Here is a 22,014-nt window from a genome sequence, read left to right on the forward strand (position 1 = left end):
CAGGAAGTACCAGTGACTCGCTCAATATGGAAGTGCTCAGATGACACAGATGCTAAGCTACAGGAATGTTTTGCTAGCACAGACTGAATGTTCCGGTATTCTTTTAATGGCATTGAGGAGTACACCACATCAGTCACTGGCTTCGTGAATAAGGACATCGATGATGTCGTCCCCACAGTGACTGTACCTACATACTAGAGGTCGACCGATTATGATTTTTCAATACCGATACCGATTATTGGAGGACAAAAAAAGCCAATACCGATTAAGGGGCCGATTTCTATTTTTTATTATTATTATTTTTTTCATAAAAATAAAAAAAAGTTTTTTAAATATATATATCATACACACACACACATTTTTGTAATAATGACAATTGCAACAATATTGAATGAACAAAGAACACTTAACTTAATATAATAATACACACAGCTCTGAAGTGACAATGATACTGCAGAGTCTGCTTAGGAGACAAATACTCTCAACTGTTTGAATAAAAATAGAGTTTAAGTTACCTGTGATGAATGTTGAAAACAAAAACTTTAATTTCTATATGCAGGAAATCCTATTTTAATAATAGGCATGGTAAGAATTGACAACCAAAGTGCGAGTCATAATTCCCATGACACCTTCTAGCAAAATCTGAAAAGCGGTTCCTTCATTTATTCCATAGGATATTTTTAGATTCACTTAAAATAAGGTTTGTGTTTCGTGTAGGCTTACATCACCGTGCCAATTTTATAACTGTGTAGATATCCATAGGACAAGGTAACTCTGATCAATATTGGCTAAATATAAGCGAAGATAAATATTTTTGTAGAGTGGATTTATGAAAATATGTTGACAAACGTTACCTTATCCTAGTAAGATTTACACTGGTATCAAAACATCGAGGCGGTTTAAGCCTGCACGTAACAGACCTTATTTGAAGTAGATCAAGACATTCTCTATGGAAGACATGAACGGTAAAATAACGAAGGAACCCCTTTCAAATTCAGCCGCAAGTTATTACAGGAATTATAACACGTCGACTATTTCTCTCTAAACCATATACCTTTGACTAATCCGGAAACTATCACCTCGAAAACAAAACGTTTATTCCGTTCCGTATTTTATCGAACGGGTGGCATCCATGAGTCTAAATATTCCTGTTACATTGCACAACCTTCAATGTTGTCATAATTACGTAAAATTCTGGCAAATTAGTTCGCAAAGAGCCAGGCGGCCCAAACTGTTGCATATACCCTGACTCTGCGTGCAATGAACGCAAGAGAAATGACACAATTTCACCTGGTTAATATTGCCTGCTAACCTGGATTTCTTTTAGCTAAATATGCAGGTTTAAAAAATATATACTTGTGTATTGATTTTAAGAAAGGCATTGATGTTTATGGTTAAGTACACATTGGAGCAATGACAGTCATTGATTGATTGTTTTTTATAAGATAAGTTTAATGCTAGCTAGCAACTTACCTTAGCTTACTGCATTCGCTAACAGGCAGGCTCCTCGTGGAGTGCAATGTAATCAGGTGTTAGAGCATTAGACTAGTTAACTGTAAGGTTGCAAGATTGGATCCCCCGAGCTGACAAGGTTAAAAATCTGTTGTTCTGCCCCTGAACGAGGCAGAACGTTCCTAGGCCGTCATTGAAAATAAGAATCTGTTCTTAACTGACTTGCCTAGTTAAATAAAGATTAAATAAAGGTGTAAAAAATAAAAATAAAATAAAAAAATAGGCAAATCGGCGCCCCAAAATACCAATTTCCGATTGTTATGAAAACTTGAAATCAGCCCTGATTAATCGGCCATTCCGATTAATTGGTCGACCTCTACTACATACCCCAACCAGAAGTCATGGATTACAGGCAACATCCGCACTAAGCTAAAGGGTAAAGCTGCCTCTTTCATGGAGCAGGACTCGAACCCGGAAGCTTAGAAGAAATCCCGCTAAGGCCTCCGACGAACCATCAAACAGGCAAAGCGTCAATACAGGACTAAGATTGGATCGTACTAGTCCGGCTCCAACACTCGTCGGATGTGGCAGTGCTTGCAATCTATTACGGACTACAAAGGGAAGCACAGCCGCGAGCTTCCCAGTGACACAAGCCTACCAGACGAGCTAAATTACTTCAATGCTCGCTTCGAGGCAAGCAACACTGAAGCATGCATGAGAGCACCAGCTGTTCCAGATGACTGATCACGCTCTCCGTAGCCGATGTGAGTAAGACCTTTTAAATAGATCAACCTTCACAAGGCCACAGGGCCAGATGGATTACCAGGATGTGTACTCCGAGCATGCGCTGACCTACTGGCAAGTGTCTACACTGACATTTTCAAACTGGCCCTGACCGGCTCTGTAATACCAACATGTTTCAAGCAGACCACCATAGTCCCTGTGCCCAAGAACACGAAGGCAACCTGCCTAAATGCCTACCGACCCGTAGCACTCAAGTCTGTAGCATGAAGTGCTTTGAAAGGCTGGTCATATCTCACAGCAACACCATTATCCCAGAAACCCTAGACCCACTCCAATTTGCATACCGCTCCAACAGATCCACAGATGATGCAGTTTCTATTGCACTCCACACTGCCCTTTCCCACTTGGACAAAAGGAACACCTACGTGAGAATTCTATTCATTGACTACAGCTCGTGTTCAACACCATAGTGCCCTCAAAGCTCATCACTAAGCTAAGTACCCTGGGACTAAACACCTCCCTCTGCAACTGGACTTCCTGACGGGCCACCCCCAGGTGGTAAGGGTAGGTAGCAACGCATCTGCCATGCTGATCCTCAACACGGAGTCCCCTCATGGGTGCGTGCTCAGTCCCCTCCTGTACTCCCTGTTCACCCATTTCTGCATGGCCAAGCACGACTCCAACATCCTTACGTTTGCCGACGACACAACAGTGGTAGGCCTGATTACTGACAACGATGAGACAGCTTATAGACCTGGCAGTGTGGTGTCAGGATAACAACCTCTCCCTCAACATGATCAGGACAAAGGAGATGATTGTGGACTACAGGAAAATGAGGGCCGAGCACGTCCCCATTCTCATCGACAGGGCTGTAGTGGAGCAGGTCGAGAGCTTCAGGTTCATTGGTTTCCATGTCACCAACAAACTATCATGGTCCAAGCACACCAAGACAGTCGTGAAGAGGGCACGACAATGTCTATTCCCCCACAGGAGACTGGAAAGATTTGTCATGGGTCCTCAGATCCTCAAAAGGTTCTACAGCTGCACCATCGAGAGCATCCTGACTGGTTGCATCACTGCCTGGTATGGCAACTGCTCGGCCTCTGACCGCGTCCCAGTACATCATCACTGGGGCCAAGCTTCCTGCCATCCAGGACCTCTACACTGGTGTCCGAGGAAGGAAAGCCCAGAAATGGTCAGACTAGTCACTCTAGTCATAGAATGTTTCCTCTGTTACGCACGGAAAGCGGTACTGGAATGCCAACTCTAGGTCCAAATTGGCACCTTAACATTTTCTACTCCCAAGCCATAAGACACCCGAACAGCTAATCAAATGGCTACCCGGACTATTTGCATTGCCCCCCCCCCCCGCCATTTGTTATGCTGCTGCTACTCTGTTTATCTATGCTTAGTCACTTTACCTTTTTTAATTTACTTCAGTTCATTTTAGTAAATCATTTCTTAACACTTATTTTTCTTACAAGCGCTTATCCAAGAACGTATTTAAGTAAGCATTTCACTGTAAGGTCTTCACCTGTTGTATTCGGTGCATAAAACTTTTATTTAAAATTCTCTGCTTTTCAAGCAAATTTAATTCAGGACTGAGACTGGAACACTCAACACCTATTGGAAAGCCATTCTGGCCTGACTTGGGCATTAGTTTGATTGTCCTGCTGAAAAATATAGACACAAATAACTTATTTTTTTTAATATGATTTGAAAGAATTTCAATACATTTTCTTTCACTTAGAAAATGTGGAGTAGATTGGTAGGAAAATATCTAATGTAATCTTTTTTTTAATTACATTTTAAGGTGGTAAAATGTGGGGTGTTGACTTTCACTAAGCACTGTAATTGCCCGGTCTTTGGAAGGACGACAAGTGTATAGATCAGGAACAGCATGTTCGATGTCTCCAAAACCATTTGGAGCTTAGTTTCCATTATGTCCATGAAGTCCTTTGGTGGGACCTCTTATGTTTGCAACTTCCAGTTGTTTTTACGAGTGAAAGGGTGTGTGTAATACTGTGTATCTTATGTTTTCTCCCAGAGTGGCCTTCTCTCCAGCCTTTCCTTGACCGACTTCTCCAGGCTTTTCCATTCTGGGTAAGTTAACACGCATGCATGCACACACACACACACACACACACACCCCTGAAACCCCTCTCCACTCCCACTACATTGCAACTACACAACCATGGCATTTGATGGGTATTCTAAATTCTGGGTAAAAATTAGATACCTTACTGTAACGGTTTTCCATTTAAAATGGTAAAAAAGACAGGCGGTAGTTTCATCAGCTGTTGTGCAATATGATTTTTGAATGCACAGGGCCTATAAAAATAGTAGGCTTCTCCAGTCAAAGATGACGTTACATGAATAACAAATTGAGGATCGAAACACCATAAAGGTGGAGGCTTATTTAAATTGTGGTCCTCCTCGGCATTGCTTATTACCTAGTGTTGGTCAGTCTGGCATGAAGACCAAATAAAACCCATTCCTCATTGTTCCATCTGTCTGGCATGAAAACCAAGTAAAACCCATTTGTCACTACTCCCTGCAATTGAAGTGTAAGTGGGGAGCGTACACACCACACACACACACACACACACACACACACACACACACACACACACACACACACACACTCCTGTAGACCAATGATGGAGTAGGACACAGCAGGCTTCTCTCAGCCTCTGTGTGGGGGGGATCACAGTAGGCCTGTGTTATTTGGCTCCTAGGCCTGGTTGTGTGATCTGATATTCTGGTGTTACAGCTACTACTCCTGTCTGACTTGTAATTTACTCCGCAAGACAACGTCCCCTAACAACGGCACAGCACTTTCTCCTGCAGGCTTTAGACAGAAGATATGATTTGGAGAGGGGATTGAGGGAGATGGAGGGAGAGACGAGGGATGGATGGAGGGAGGAAGATGTAGTGGGAGGGAGCGTCTGCGAGGGAGTGTGAGGAGAAAAGATGGAGGGGGAGTGAAGGAGACAAAGATAGAAGACAGGAGATGGAGAGGACGAGCTAGTCAGATGAGATGGATGTCCACTCGTGCTAGTGGGTGATATTGAGAATGCAATCTTGGAGAAGTTCAGAGGTCGTATATCCTTGTGGGTTTCAGAGAGATAAGATACAACCAACACATCTCCAACACTGAAAGATAGCAGACAGACAAAACAAAGCTAAAACAGAGATATGACAACATGCAGCCACCATAGTTACCACACACTGAAGCCGGGTGGACAGTTTCTCACATTAAACCACTTTTTTTTTTGTCTTGCCAACGTAATGGTGCGCAGACTAAACTATGTAGCACAGACGGGTGTCGCCCACTACAAGATTCTTCACTTCAATCAATCAAGTTTATTTTATATAGCCCTTCGTACATCAGCTAATATCTCGAAGTGCTGTACAGAAACCCAGCCTAAAACCCCAAACAGCTAGTAATGCAGGTGTAGAAGCACGGTGGCTAGGAAAAACTCCCTAGAAAGGCCAAAACCTAGGAAGAAACCTAGAGAGGAACCAGGCTATGAGGGGTGGCCAGTCCTCTTCTGGCTGTGCCGGGTGGAGATTATAATAGAACTATGCCAAGATTTTCAAAAATGTTCATAAGTGACATGGTCGTGAGGATTCTCGAGCTGTGGCTAAAATCAAATTTTATTTGTCACATGCGTGAAAATACAACGGGTGTGGACCTTACAGTGAAATGCTTGTTATTGACTGTACTTTTGTTTATCCCACATGTAACTCTGTTTGTGTCACACTGCTTTGCTTTATCTTGGCCAGGTCACAGTTGTAAATGAGAACTTGTTCTCAACTGGCCTACCTGGTTAAATAAAGGTGAAATTAAAAAACAATGCAGTTAAAAATAATTCAAATAAGAAACAAAAGTAAATAATAACAATAGCGAGACTATATATACAGGGGGGGGGGGTACCGTTACAGAGTCAATGTGCGTGGGCACCGGTTAGTTGAGGTAATATATACAGTGGGGCAAAAAAGTATTTAGTCAGCCACCAATTGTGCAAGTTCTCCCACTTAAAAAGATGAGAGAGGCCTGTAATTTTCATCATAGGTACACTTCAACTATGACAGACAAAATTAGAGAAAAAATCCAGAAAATCACATTGTAGGATTTTTAATGAATTTATTTGCAAATTATGGTGGAAAATAAGTATTTGGTCAATAACAAAAGTTTATCTCAATACTTTGTTATATACCCTTTGTTGGCAATGACAGAGGTGAAACGTTTTCTGTAAGTCTTCACAAGGTTTTCACACACTGTTGCTGGTATTTTGGCCCATTCCTCCATGCAGATCTCCTCTAGAGCAATGATGTTTTGGGGCTGTTGCTGGGCAACACGGACTTTCAACTCCTTCCAAAGATTTTCTATGGGGTTGAGATCTGGAGACTGGCTAGGCCACTCCAGGACCTTGAAATGCTTCTTACGAAGCCACTCCTTCGTTGCCCGGGCGGTGTGTTTGGGATCATTGTCATGCTGAAAGACCCAGCCACGTTTCATCTTCAAGGCCCTTGCTGATGGAAGGAGGTTTTCACTCAAAATCTCACGATACACGGCCCCATTCATTCTTTGCTTTACACGGATCAGTCGTCCTGGTCCCTTTGCAGAAAAACAGCCCCAAAGCATGATGTTTCCACCCCCATGCTTCACAGTAGGTATGGTGTTCTTTGGTTGCAACTCAGCATTCTTTGTCCTCCAAACACGACGAGTTGAGTTTTTACCAAAAAGTTATATTTTGGTTTCATCTGACCATATAACATTCTCCCAATCTTCTTCTGGATCATCCAAATGCTCTCTAGCAAACTTCAGACGGGCCTGGACATGTACTGGCTTAAGCAGGGGGGCACGTCTAGCACTGCAGGATTTGAGTCTCTGGCGGCGTAGTGTGTTACTGATGGTAGGCTTTGTTACGTTGGTCCCAGCTCTCTGCAGGTCATTTATTAGGTCCCCCCCCGTGTGGTTCTGGGATTTTTGCTCACCGTTCTTGTGATCATTTTGACCCCACGGGGTGATATCTTGCGTGGAGCCCCAGATCGAGGGAGATTATCAGTGGTCTTGTATGTCTTCCATTTCCTAATAATTGCTCCCACAGTTGATTTCTTCAAACCAAGCTGCTTACCTATTGCAGATTCAGTCTTCCCAGCCTGGTGCAGGTCTACAATTTTGTTTCTGGTGTCCTTTGACAGCTCTTTGGTTTTGGCCATAGTGGAGTTTGGAGTGTGAATGTTTGAGGTTGTGGACAGGTGTCTTTTATACTGATAACAAGTTCAAACAGGTGCCATTAATACAGGTAACGAGTGGAGGACAGAGGAGCCTCTTAAAGAAGAAGTTACAGGTCTGTGAGAGCCAGAAATCTTGCTTGTTTGTAGGTGACCAAATACTTATTTTCCACCATAATTTGCAAATAAATTCATTAAAAATCCTACAATGTGATTTTCTAATTTTGTCTGTCATAGTTGAAGTGTACCTATGATGAAAATTACAGGCCTTTCTCATCTTTTTAAGTGGGAGAACTTGCACAATTGGTGGCTGAGTAAATATTTTTTTGCCCCACTGTATGTCAGAAGGAATGGACCAAAATTCAACCAACTTATTGTGGGAAGCTACCCGTAACATTTGAACCAAGATAAACAATTTAAATGCAATGCTACCAAATACTAATTGAGTGTATGTAGACTTCTGACCCACTGGGAATGTGATGGAAAAAATAAAAGCTGAAAAAAATAATTCTCTATTATTCTGACATTTCACATTCTTAAAATAAAGTGGTGATCCTAACTGACCTAAGACAGGGAATTTTACTACGATTAAATGTCAGAAATTGTGAAAAACTGAGTTTAAATGTATTCGGCTAAAGTGTATTTAAACTTCCGACTTCAACTGTGTGTATGTATACATACATACATACATACATACATACATACATACACACATACACACATACACACATACATACACACACACACACACACACCTGTCTTGCTGTACTTGTGAGGACGTTTTGGGGATCAACAATCTGTTTCAATTCAAAATACTATTTTCCCTAACCCTAATTCTAACCCCTAACCTTTAAACTTAACCTCTAAGCCTAAAATAGCCTTTTTACAAGTGAGGACCGGCAAAACGTCCAGACTTTAGATTTTTTTTTGTTGGTTTACGATTCTTATGAGGACGTCTAGTAAAGTATCGTAAAGCGTGTCGCACGCATGCTCGCGCACACACACTGTTCGATTTGAATAGCAAACAGCCCCAATGTCTGGATAAGGATTATGAGACACTCAACTAGCTGTGAAGTGAAGCAGAATGACTGTGTGCGTGTAGATTGGAGGATTAACATAAAGTACAATACTGGGTGTGCGTCCCAAATGGCACCCTATTTCTTATGTTCCCTGGTCAAAAGTAGTGCACTATACAGGTACCAGGGTCGTATTTGTTACTCAACCTCTATCTGGGAGTGTGGGGGGGAGGAGAACACAGAGCGAAACCAAATATACAGCTCAAGAAGATATCTGACAGCAGACTTAGCGAGGGCTAAATGTATTATGCTATCAGTGTGTGTCTGCACATGTGCATGAGTCTCTTGTGTCACAGCATGAAACTAATTTAAATCGCTTTTGGGAAAAAAGGTTACTGCCAGCGGGATAAACCCCCAATTGCTCTGAACCTCCACCCCCCTCGTCTTTATATATTGTTAGGTCCTCATTTCTGAGTAAAAACTTGACGGACACTATGAAAGCTTAAACCAAGTTTATTCTTCCCAGAGGATCAATACAGCTGCATTAAACAAAGACATTGTTCACACAAGTACTGATACTTAACCCTTTTTCCTAGGCTGAGTTGAGTCAATTTCTCCTACCGCTAGGCAGGAAACTAAATAATTTGCCCGTAAACTTTTCATTCTCCCTTAACGTGACCTGACCTCGACCCCCTTCATCACTAATCCATGGCTCTCTCCCCTTATCAATGCCTGCCACGTGATCGCTTTCCCTGCACTCAGCACATTCCAAGCTTAATTGCACACACTATTATACCTTCCTCCTACAGATAACCATTAACTTCTGGTGTAGACCCTCTAAACCTAAGCACTCAATATTTCAATAGGATACCTGATAATTAACCCTATCCCAAGTTTAGGAGTTAGTACCCAGAGTCTATCGATCTAGAGAGGGAGAGAGAGATCCATGTCCTCTGGCTTAACCGCTGCCTTATCGAGATCCTATTAAATTACTTTACCAATATGGATGATTTCTAGTGTTCTAATTCTTAATTATATGGCTGCCTCCTTCTCCACCAACAGGATGGATGTGTTCGCTGTAGCAGGAGAGAATGGAGACTATAGACAACAGAGGAGCTCTGCTCTCTCAACTACAGACCTGTACGGTTATGGTACGTACACACAGTGACATAAACACGTACATTCATAGATGGATACTGTGCTAGTGGATGGGTAAACCTTTTACTAACTAACAATGGGGCAAATTTGCAAAATGTTTCTAACAAAAAGGTAAAATAGAGATTAAGGATTTAAGATAAACCCACTTCACATGTTGTCTAACTGTCAGACTATGGTGTAGGCTGCGTATCTATCTCCACAGCATGCCCAATACATTGCTTTATTCCATGTGTATGTGAGTGCTCTGAACGTCGCCATCTCAGCTCTAGTCAGGTCGGGTTTCACATCTTCTTCTTTGCAAATTGTTAGATAATAATATAATGGCTACTCCTGTCCCCTGCCTCGGCCTAATGCATTCACGCACGCACGCACACACAGCCTAATACAGACTTTTATGGAGCATGAAATGCCTGTTCCCTTGGCTTGTTTTCTTTGTTTAATATGCACATATTTCAAACCCATTACCTTCCTGCAGGGTTTTCAGAGCCGACCTCAGAGAAAACAACTAGCGTTTTGTGAAAGCACATTGTACACAAAGCAAGACGTTAGTGTGTTTACATCTCTCCCCGTCTCTCTCTCCCGCTCCCCCTCTCTCTGATCCTCACTCCATTGGCTTGTTAATGCTTTGATTAATGGTTTTTCTACAGAAGAAAACAGACATGCTTTAAATACTTGAAAAGGTTTTTTTTTTTTTATTGGCAATGTGGGTTAACTGTAGCTTTCTTATCAGTCCTTTTACTTTCGAATGAACAATTTCTGTTAAAAACAAACAGGCTACCTGTTTATATGAGGAATGACTTGTTTCAAAAATGTGAAACATGAAGCCGAAGTTATTTATCATGTTTTTCTCTCTCACCCAGACAGAGGCCATGTCTATGGAGGCTCCTGTCTCTGTCTCTCGTCATCCTTCAGCGTGTTATGCTGTACCTCTTCAGATTGGAGCCGGAGCCCCTCAGCATCTTCAGGCCGTCTCCTCTCTGCATGCTGGGGTAAACAGGTGGAGCTTCGGTGCGGCTGAGGGCCGTGAACGGCCCTGCAGTAGTGCTAATGAAGAGAGCCAGAGGAGGGCCAGGGCCTCCCCAGTCCACCGGACAGGGACTCCTACTCTCACTCCCGCTGCCTTGGAACGGGATAGCCTGCAGCAGGGATTGGAAGGAGAGGTGGAAGAGTGGGACTCGTGTCATCAATCAGGGTCTGGGGTGGGAGTGTCTGATAGGTGGCTGGAGAGAGCTCTACCTCTGCGTAGAGCGAGGGAAGAGGGAGGACTCTATTGGGGTGAGGAGGCCTGGTCTGGACCTGGGGACAAAGACGAGGAAAGGAACCGAGCCCTCCAGCAGACACCTGTCCTCCTGGTCCAGCAGGCTGATGTATATACCGTTGGGCCGGAGGGGCTACCGAGGCCTGCTAACAAGAGCCCAGGTGTCCTGTCAGGCCTACCTGATGGCTGCAGGGTCCTGGGAGGGGTCCTGGCAACTGACTGCTGCAGAGGGGACCTGTCCAGGGCCGGAGCCCGCTACGGTGGCCCTGCAGGGACCTCATTAGGCACTGCTGTATCCTATCTGCAGAGAGGAGACGGAGGAGGAATAGACGGGTGGACGGAGGAACGAACGGACCGTGCCCACCTCCCACAGGCCAGCAGCAGCTCAACATACACACAGACCTCTCCCTCTCGGTTTGACACACACACTCCCTCTATGTCTCAGCTCGACAATCACAGCCAGGCAACACACACTGCCACTCGGCAGGACAGACACAGACGTAGCCAGGCGGTACGCGGCCTACCGCTAGAGGCTTTGGAGGGGCAGTTCAGTCGTGTCATGATGGATCGATCCAGGATGACGGTGGTGGGCCACAGGGAGAACGACAAGGAGGGGGAGGCTGGGGCTAGGAGGGAAGAGGTGGAGCAGAGCTTCAGGCTGGGCACTCTGGTCAGCAGGGTGTTTAGGGAGGAGGAGAAGCAGTTCTCTGTCTCTGGACTAAGTGTTCTGGTTAGAAGGGTATGCCAGATCTCTGGGATTGGAGGGGAGCAGGAGCTAGACTCTCTGGGGGAAGAGGTCTCTGGGATGGGTTCTCTGGTCAGCAGGGGGCCCTCCTGGATGTTTCCGGACACAGGCAGTCTCCGCAGCTCCACCCCCAGGATCCTGCAGCAGGTCTGGGAAGGTACAGGAGTTCTGCATCCTGGAGCTGGGGGAGGAGCCAGCTCCAACTGGTCCAGTCAGGTTGTGAGGGAAAGTCAGGTGCTGTCGGTGGTCAAAGATAGCCAGGTCTTCTCATTGGTCAGAGAGAGTCGCATGTACTCCCTGGTCCGAGACAGTCAGGTGTTCTCTATGGTCAGTGAGCTGCCGTTTGTGCATCACATCAGCACAGAGCTAACTCAAGACATTCACAATGAGCTCACTCAGGTTCTTCAGCCAGTGGAATCAACTGGACTCCAGCAGAAAGCTATTGACCTCAACACAACACCAGAAATAAAACTGCCCCTAGTCCACAACACTGTCCTCAGCACAGTACCAAGCCTGTACCCAGCCCACAACACCATAGAATTTGCAAATAAACAGAGCACAGGTAAAGAAGTGGATTGGAGAGCAGAGGACCAGAGTCCCATCAGTGAACTGGCTTGTACATCGGAGCAGGAGGGTAGAGAGGAAGCTCTAGCTAAGTCGGAGGAACAGAGTCATGTCAGAGAACTACAGTGTACATCAGAGCATGAGAGTGGAGAGGAAGCTAAGTCGGAGGAACAGTGTCCCATCAGAGAACTGGAGTGTACATCAGAGAACAAGGGTGGAGATGAAGCTCCCGCTAAGTCAGAAGAACCAAGTCACATCAGAGAAGTGGATTGTACATCAGAGAACGCGGGTGGAAATGAAGTTTTAAGGAAGTCGGAGGAACAGTGCCCCATCAGAGAACTAGGGTGTACATCAGAGCAGCAGGTCAGAGAGGTGGCTCTACCTAAGTCAGAAGAACCAAGTTCCATCAGAGAAGTGGAGTGTACATCAGAGCTGGAGGGCAGAGAGGAAGCTCTACCTAAGTCAGAAGAACCAAGTTCCATCAGAGAAGTGGAGTGTACATCGGAGCAGGAGGGCAAAAAGGAAGCTCTAGCCAAGTCAGAAGAACCAAGTCCCATCACAGAATTGGAGTGTACATTGGAGCAGGAGGGCAAAGAGGAAGCTCTGGCTAAGTCGGAGGAACAGAGTCCCATCACAGAATTGGAGTGTACTTCAGAGAACGAGGGTGGAGAGGAAGCTCTAGCTAAGTCGGAGGAACAGAGTCCCATCACAGAACTGGAGTGTACATCAGAGCGGGAGGGCAGAGAGGAAGCTCTGGCTAAGTTGGAGGAACAGAGACCCATCAGAGAACTACAGTGTACATCAGAGAACGAGGGTGGAGAGGAAGCTCTAGCTAAGTCGGAGGAACAGAGACCCATCAGAGAACTACAGTGTACATCAGAGAACGAGGGTGGAGAGGAAGCTCTAGCTAAGTCGGAGGAACAGAGACCCATCAGAGAACTACAGTGTACATCAGAGAACGAGGGTGGAGAGGAAGCTCTAGCTAAGTCGGAGGAACAGAGTATAACCAAGGAGGCGCAGTGGCCATCAAAGGACCAGATCGAGATCGTGGAGGACCAACATTGTGTCACTTGTGGAGCCAAGAGCACCAAGTCACAGCCCCCTCCAGAGCAGCGTAACAACACCAGTTCCACAGGCCCAAAGAATATCTTTATTCCTGGGCATGGGAATCAGAGGACTGATGATGTTCTGGTGTATTATGGGGTGTGTTTTCTTTTCGTAAAAAAAACATATATAATAATTGTAAATTGTGATTAAATAATTCAGCCTTCGCTGCTATTGATACCATGGGTGCGTTCACTACGAGAAAATGGTTTCCAACGTTTAATTCAATGGAGATGGCACTGTATTTAACGACCAGAACAGTGTGATTATGGTGGCCCAGAGGGAGATTTTATATGGTGTTTTCTGCACGAGTTTTACGATTTCAAATGGTCACACCCATATTGATCTGGCCACACCGCAAAGGCTGCTGAAGAACGATGTGCGCCATTTTGGGTAAGCGTGTCGTTCAGTGCAAACATCAAGCAACGTAGCAAACGTTGAATCGAACTGAACGCACATATGTAACTTTGTTTTAATAAAGTAAACCATTTTCTCTTTCTCTCAGAGCCTGGTGGAGTTCCCAGGGGCTCTTGTTAAACTCCAGTCCCTTCCCGTATCCACCCTCCTGGGCTGTCTCCAGTCCGTCCTCCCCTCCGTCTTCACCTCACAGAGACTACTGGGTCTCTACTGGCTGGGCGTGACTAACTGCAGCCAGCCCCACCCACGCCTCGCCCTTGTTCTCCTATTGGAGTCCTGCCTCTACGCCCTGACCTTTGACCCTGACACGCCAGATCAGACCACGTCTCTGACAGTGTTCCACCACCTCCCCCTGCTACAGGTTAAGGAGATCCTGGTAGGCTGTTTTTTTATTTGAAAAAAATGTATATTATATAAATGTTATTGTTCTACCAATTAATAATTATTCTTTGTACCTACTAAGATTTTTATATTTCTTTATCAGCATTATCAGCATCCAGATGTTTTTATATATTTACTACATGCACTACCGTTCAAAAGTTTGGGGTCAGTTAGAACTGTCCTTGTTTTTCAAAGAAAAGCACATTTTTGTCCATTAAAATAACATCAAATTGATCAGAAATACAGTGTAAACATTTAATGTTGTAAATGACTATTGTAGCTGGAAACGGCTTGTTTTATTTTTTAAATGGAATATCTACGTAGGTGTACTATGGTGGAAAATTTCAAGATTATGTTATAACACTTTTATTGCATCAAATGGTTGTTTTATGCATCAGAATAGAGTATTATTATAACTATTGTGTGTGTGTTCTACTGAGGATGGGCCTCTGGGAGATTTACGATGTCTTTTGGGTGATAAAACCTAAAGGTCATTCCAGAGCATGACCCATTCTATACATCTGTTGTTCGTCATGTAGGTTGAAAGGGGTGTATCTTGGCTATAAAAGACCTTTGTACTTTTGTCTCGGGGCTCTCAACGAATCATCTGAGCGTGATTTGTCGAGCAGCCATCGCTATTGCAAAGCTCTCACTAATAAAGATTTAGTTTAAGTATAACTCTGACTTGTGTGAAAAGTTTGTCTCTCCTCATTTGATAATACAGAAATTAACCACCACAGTACAGAGGCCCATTATCAGCAACCATCACTCCTGTTTCAATGGCACGTTGTGTTAGCTAATCCAAGTTTATAATTTTAAAAGGCTAATTGATAATTAGAAAACCCTTTTGCAGTTATGTTAGCACATATGAAAACTGTTGTGCTGATTTTAAAGAAGCAATAAAACTGGTCTTCTTTAGGCTAGTTGAGTATCTGGAGCATCACCATTTGTGGGTTTGATTACAGGCTCAAAATGGCAAGAAGAAATGGCCTTTCTTCTGAAACTCGTTAGTCTATTCTTGTTCTGAGAAATTAAGGCTATTCCATGTGAGAAATTGCCAAGAAACTGAGGATCTCGTACAACGCTGTGTACTACTCCCTTCACAGAACAGTACAAACTGGCCCTAACCAGAATAGAAAGAGTGGGAGGCCCCGGTGCACAACTGAGCAAGAGGATAAGTACATTTAGTGTCTCTTTGAGAACAGACGGCTCACAAGTCCTCAACTGGAAGCTTCATTAAATAGTACCCGCAAAACACCAGTCTCAACGTCAATAGTGAAGAGGCGACTCTGGGATGCTGGCCTTCTAGGCAGAGTTGCAAAGAAAAAGTCATATCTCAGACTGACCAATAAAAATAAAAGATTAAGATGGGCAAAAGAGCACAGACAATGGACAGAGGAACTCTGCCAAGAAGGCCAGCATCCCGGAGTCGCCTCTTCACTGTTGACGTTTAGACGGGTGTTTTCCGGGTACTATTTAATGAAGCTCCCAGTTGAGGACTTGTGAGGCTTCTTTAACCACCACAACAGTTTTCAGCTGTGCTAACATAACTGCAAAAGGGTTTTCTAATGATCAATTAGCCTTTTAAAATGATAAACTTGGATTAGCTAACACAACGTGCCATTGGAACACAGGAGTGATGGTTGCTGATAATGGGCCTCTGTACGCCTATGTAGATATTCCATAAAATATCAGGTGTTTCCAGCTACAATAGTCATTTACAACAATGTCTAAACTGTATTTCTGATCAATTTGATGCTATTTTAATGGACAAAAAAATTGCTTTTCTTTCAAAAACAAGGACATTTCTAAGTGACCCCAAACTTTTGAACGGTAGTATATATACAAAAGTATGTGGACACCCCTTCGAATTACTGGTTTTGGTAATTTCAGCCACACCCGTTGCTGACAGGTGTATAAAATCGAGCACGCAGCCCATGCTTTTGGAATGAGATGTTTGATGAGCAGGTGTCCACATACTTTTGTTCATTTAGTTTATATCCATCTGTTCATCTATTCATTTATCCATCCATCCAGGTGGGTTTTGGCGGTCAGAGCCTGCGTCTCAAGGCCTCCAGTGAGGAGTGTGTCCTCACCCTCTACACCCACAGGTAAAGGACAGAACCAAGGTGCTTAACTCTTATCTTCTAAACAAATGAATGGGTGCTTGGAAACAACAGTGGATCAAGAACGATCGTCAATCAAATGGTCCATTTTTTTCCAGATAGGCCAGCTCTTGAATATAAGTATATTGTAAAGTAATTTACTAAGAAATTAGGCTGAAATATATATATATATATATATTTAAACAAAGTTTCAGTTGCACCCTATACCTCCAAACCCACAGCCAGACCCTCACCCAGGCCCTCACCCACACCCTGCTTAGGGTACTCTGTCCTGGGGACTAGCGAGTGTCCCAACACCCCCTCCTGGTGGAGAACCTGATGGTTCTGTCTCTGGACTGGAAGGCCCAGGCACCTGACCTGCTGTTGAATGCTGAACTCAGGCTGTCTGGCCAGTTCCACAAGACCCTAGCTGACCTGGTCTACCTCGTCCACGGCAACATGAACCGGTATGGTAGTAGTTGTAGTAGTGGTGGTCTTAGGCTGTCTGGCCAGTTCTACAAGACCCTAGCTGACCTGGTCTACCTCGTCCACGGCAACATGAACCGGTATGGTAGTAGTAGTAGTGGTGGTCTTAGGCTGTCTGGCCAGTTCCACAAGACCCTAGCTGACCTGGTCTTCCTCATCCACGGCAACATGAACCGGTATGGTAGTAGTAGTAGTAGTGGTCTTAGGCTGTCTGGCCAGTTCCACAAGACCCTAGCTGACCTGGTCTACCTCGTCCACGGCAACATGAACCGGTATGGTAGTAGTAGTAGTGGTGGTCTTAGGCTGTCTGGCCAGTTCCACAAGACCCTAGCTGACCTGGTCTACCTCATCCACGGCAACATGAACCGGTATGGTAGTAGTAGTGGTGGTCTTAGGCTGTCTGGCCAGTTCCATAAAACCATAGCTGACCTGGTCTACCTCCAACACAGTAACATGGCCAGGTAGTAGTGTTTCCTGTTCTTGAAAGGATAGCTCAAATATTATAGCTTTATTTCTTCTATTCAGTGTCTGTGTTTCAGGGAAAGCAAGTCAGTGGGCAGTTGAGAGGTAAAGATCTAGATCGATAGATCCTATCTATCTAATCTATATATACACACACAGTTGAAGTCGGAAGATTACATACACCTTAGCCAAATACATTTAAACTCAGTTTTTCACAATTTCTGACATTTAATCCTAGTAAAAATTCCCTGTCTTAGGTCAGTTAGGATTGCCACTTTATTTTAAGAATGTAAAATGTCAGAATAATAGTAGAGAGAATGATTTATTTCAGCTTTTATTTCTTCCATCACATTCCCAGTGGGTCAGAAGTTTACATACACTCAATTAGTATTTGGTAGCAATGCCTTTAAATTGTTTAACTTGAGGCAAACGTTTCGCGTAGCCTTCTACAAGCTTCCCACAATAAGTTGGGTGAATTTTGGCCCATTCCTCGTGACAGAGCAAGTGTAACTGAGTCAGGTTTGTAGGCCTCCTTGCTCGCACACGCTTTTTCAGTTCAGCCCATGACATTTCTTTAGGATTGAGGTCAGGGCTTTGTGACGGTCACTCCAATACCTTGACTTTGTTGTCCTTAAACCATTTTGCCACAACTTTGGAAGTATGCTTGGGGTCATTGTCCATTTGGAAGACCCATTTGCGACCAAGCTTTAACTTCCTGACTGATTTCTTGAGATGTTGCTTCAATATATCCACCTAATGTTCCTCCCTCATGTTCTTCGGCTTGCAAGCATCCCCCTTTTTCCTCCAAACATAATGATGGTCATTATGGCCAAGCAGTTCTATTTTTGTTGCATCAGACCAGAGGACCAAAAAGTACAATCTTTGTCCCCATGTGCAGTTGCAAACCATAGTCTGGCTTTTTTATGGATGGTTTTGGAGCAGTGGCTTCACGGCCGTTCAGGATATGTTGATATAGGACTCGTTTTACTGTGGATATAGACTCTTTTGTACCTGTTTCCTCCAGCATTTTCACAAGTTCCTTTGCTGCTGTTCTGGGATTAATTTGCACTTTTCGCACAAAAGTACGTTCATCTCTAGGAGACAGAACGCGTCTCCTTCCTGAGCTGTATGACGGCTTTGTGGTCCCATGGTGTTTATACTTGCATACTGTTGTTTGTACAGATGAGCGTGGTACCTTCAGGCGCTTGGAAATTGCTCCCAAGTATGAACCAGACTTGTGGAGGTCTACAATTTGTTTTCTGAGGTCTTGAATGATTTCTTTTGATTTTCTCATGATGTCAAGCAAAGAGGCACAGAGTTTGAAGGTAGGCTTTGAAATACATCCACAGGTACACCTCCAATTGACTTAAATGATGTCAATTAGCCTATCAAAAGCTTCTAAAGCCATGACATAATTTTCTGGAATATTCCAAGCTGTTTAAAGGCCCAGTCAATTTAGTGTATGTGAACTTCTGACCCACTGGAATTGTGATACATTGAATTATAAGTGAAATAATCTGTCTGTAAACAATTGTTGGAAAAATGACTTGTGTCATGCACAAAGTAGATGTCATATAGATAGATAGATAGATACACTGCTCAAAAAAATTAAGGGAACACTTAAACAACACAATGTAACTCCAAGTCAATCACACTTCTGTGAAATCAAATCATGCACATTTGTGGCCTGCTGGAGGTCATTTTGCAGGGCTCTGGCAGTGCTCCTCCTTGCACAAAGGCGGAGGTAGCGGGCCTGCTGCTGGGTTGTTGCCCTCCTACGGCCTCCTCCACGTCTCCTGATGTACTGGCCTGTCTCCTGGTAGCACCTCTATGCTCTGGACACTACGCTGACAGACACAGCAAACCTTCTTGCCACAGCTCGATGATGTGCCATCCTGGATGAACTGCACTACCTGAGCCACTTGTGTGGGTTGTAGACTCCGTCTCATGCTACCACTAGAGTGAAAGCACCGCCAGCTTTCAAAAGTGACCAAAACATCAGCCAGGAAGCATAGGAACTGAGAAGTGGTCTGGTCACCACCTGCAGAACCACTCCTTTATTGGGGGTGTCTTGCTAATTGCCTATAATTTCCACCTTTTGTCTATTCCATTTGCACAACAGCATGTGAAATTTATTGTCAATCAGTGTTGCTTCCTAAGTGGACAGTTTGATTTCACAGAAGTGTGATTGACTTGGAGTTACATTGTGTTGTTTAAGTGTTCCCTTTATTTTTTTGAGCAGTGTGTATATATATATATATATATATATATATATATATATATATATATATATATATATATATATATATATATACACACAAAATAAACCTAAAATGTTTTCGTCTTTTCAGAGAGAAGCCTCATCTGGGAGAGGTTAGACTGCTGCTTTACACCAGCGTTGGTGTGACAACGACCCCTGACCCCAGACCTGAACCCTGGGCCCAGCTCCTCCTCACAGACACACACCTGGGACTGGTGCAGGTACGTCAAATACATTTCTTAATAAATTAATACATTCATTAATTTATGCAGGAGGATGCCATGCGCAAAGCACTCACTCACTCACTCGTTCACTTAGGAGGATACAGTGTTCCACCCCGCCCCCCACCACGTCCCCCTGCTGTCCCGCCAGGCCCAGTTCAAGGGGGTGACCCTCCGTTGCCTCTCCGACGTCCGCTGTGTGATAGTCCGAGACGGGTTTGGGAGCTCGACCAGTGTGGGTGGAGATGGACCCGGGGATGATTTGATTTATATGGCCATTTTAAAACACAATTCAACCACACATATGGATACAGTTTATTTAAATGAATCAACAAAAACTGTTTAACAACTTATTTCTGTATAGTCTTAGGTGGGGCAACCAGGCTGGACATCATCCTGTCTCAGGACTGGAGGACCAGGAGAGAGAGGCCTAGAGGTCACCCTGAAAGAGGTGCTGTTGCTGAAGCTGATGGAAGTGCCGTAGGGGGGGTAGCTGGAGCTAGTGTCCTGTCTGCTGCCTCTAATTCATGTCCTCCTCCGCAGCAGGCTGAAGTATGGAAATTACATTTCAGCTGCTCCTCCGAGGCCGCCTGTCTGATTAATCACTTGTCAAACGTCTGAATGGTCACTGATCAAGGACTAGAGGACTGGACAGAACATAATGAACTACAGAACAGGGACCAGTTCTGTCCGGTCCTAACTCTCATCGAGAGGACGGCAAGGTGTGTGTTTGCTCACGGAGTGGCAGTCAAGGGTCCAATGTATCTCAAACAAACAATGGAGAATATCGCTACCATTAAACTCTTTAGGGCCAGTTTCCCGAACACAGACTAACCCTAGTCATGGACTTAACAGCAGGCTCAAAAGACAACCTCCTTATTCCTTATAGTCCAGGGAACAGGCCCATAGAGTATAGTAATACATTGATGATGTGTTTAAGTTTTGGTGAATGTTTCCATGCACATAGTTCTAGGCAATTTCTAAATCAAATGTTCCACTTTCACGTTCATTTAAAGAGACTCCGGGACATGACGTCGTAGTGGTCCTTAGTGGGTCAATTTCCGCAAAAACTAAGAGCATTGAAACGTGAGGCTCAACTTCTCCGCTGTCTTGATGCCCTAGCTACCAGCGAACACATGCGCATGAGCAGATATTGTGTGTGACTGAGAGGGAAGTCCTGAATCTCGCTCATCTCAATATTTGCGGAGCTGCTTGTGGCCACATCATTTCGCAGTCTACCTTTTTAAGTCTTTCTGAAATGCACTATATTTGTTTCTCTTCTGTTCAAGGCTGTGTGTTATTGTTAGTCTGTTCATACTGTTTTTGTTCACCTTGTGGAGGGAATACAGGACACTTGGTTCTACAGAATGTAAGCCATTTTAAGGGAAGATGTGAAGGGCACAAATAATTGCAGGGTAAGCTTTTTAAGCATATTTGAACATTTGACCACAAAACAGACCCGTGTTAAATATTTTTTTTTAAATAGCGTTTTATGGACGTGTGTGTAAACGATGAATGTATTTTATACCAAATAAAGTCATGCAATTGAAATTAAATATATTTTGAATATTTGCCTGTCATAATTTGACACTCGTGTGTAAAAATACATGTATTAAAATGATCATGTTTACAATGCTGCAGGTGGCAAGGCTGTTTGTTTTTGTTTGTAAACTAATAAAAGTAATTATTTTTTGATTTGTCAATCAATTGTTTATAGTAGACTTGTGTGAAGGGTTGAAACTCATCAGAATGTAGCTGACGCTGCTCATTCTTTGAATCTCTCTGGCGCCATGATCTAATTTCCCTTTGTTTTCCTGTCTTTCACACAAATTCTGTCTCATCTCTCTCTCCATCTCTGTCTGGCTGTCTTTCTCCCCCCCCTCTTCTGTCTCGGTCTGTCTCTTTCGCTTGCGCTCGCTCTCTCTCTCTCTCTCTCTCTCTGTGTGTGTGATAACTCTGTCAGTAACTTGCTTCCTCTTGTCCCTCAGGACCCAGCCTAGGGTAAATCAGTATTCTACTCCAAGCTCGGCACCACACACACACCTGTCTAAGTGCCTGAGGTCAAGGTGAACCTCTTAACTGCTATTTCCCAGCTCCTACACCCAATACCCAATAGATTTTCCCATGCCTTTCCAGTTAACATTGCGCTGCACCAATGGATAGGCCTTTTGTAGTGGATAAAACTGATGATGTTGGTTTAACAGCTAATCATCATGGTCCATCTAAGAATTTGAGGTCAAACTAATTTATAAGCTGACAGGTAGACAGGCTGAGTGCACATACACTGAGATCAGGACTGACTGTGCTCCAACACAGCCGGCTAAATTACAGGCCCAGCAGCATCAGAGTGCAATAAGTCCTGCTTTCTCTTCCTCCCCGAGTCTGACTGGGATGATG

At 44.0% G+C, this 22,014-nt stretch overlaps 1 protein-coding gene across 6 annotated transcripts in view; it reads left to right on the plus strand.

Moving 5' to 3' along the window:
• The window catches only part of LOC129861404 (kinesin-like protein KIF16B), a 71,570-nt gene extending 50,260 nt beyond the window's left edge, over window positions 1-21,310 (plus strand). The window contains exons 1-8 of one of the 6 annotated variants that reach the window (XM_055932805.1): window positions 4,242-4,299; window positions 9,519-9,607; window positions 10,475-13,384; window positions 13,791-14,078; window positions 16,121-16,194; window positions 19,488-19,617; window positions 19,715-19,852; window positions 19,982-21,310. In XM_055932805.1, the coding sequence (XP_055788780.1) occupies window positions 9,548-9,607; window positions 10,475-13,384; window positions 13,791-14,078; window positions 16,121-16,194; window positions 19,488-19,617; window positions 19,715-19,852; window positions 19,982-19,987 (3,606 nt within the window). In that variant the 5' untranslated portion in view covers window positions 4,242-4,299; window positions 9,519-9,547 and the 3' untranslated portion in view covers window positions 19,988-21,310. The other 5 variants (XR_008760591.1, XR_008760592.1, XM_055932803.1 and 2 more) reach the window with 5 other exon arrangements.
• The last annotated feature ends 704 nt before the right edge of the window (window positions 21,311-22,014 follow it).

This window comes from Salvelinus fontinalis, chromosome 1 (genome assembly GCF_029448725.1).
Source record: "Salvelinus fontinalis isolate EN_2023a chromosome 1, ASM2944872v1, whole genome shotgun sequence".
NCBI lineage: Eukaryota > Metazoa > Chordata > Actinopteri > Salmoniformes > Salmonidae > Salvelinus > Salvelinus fontinalis.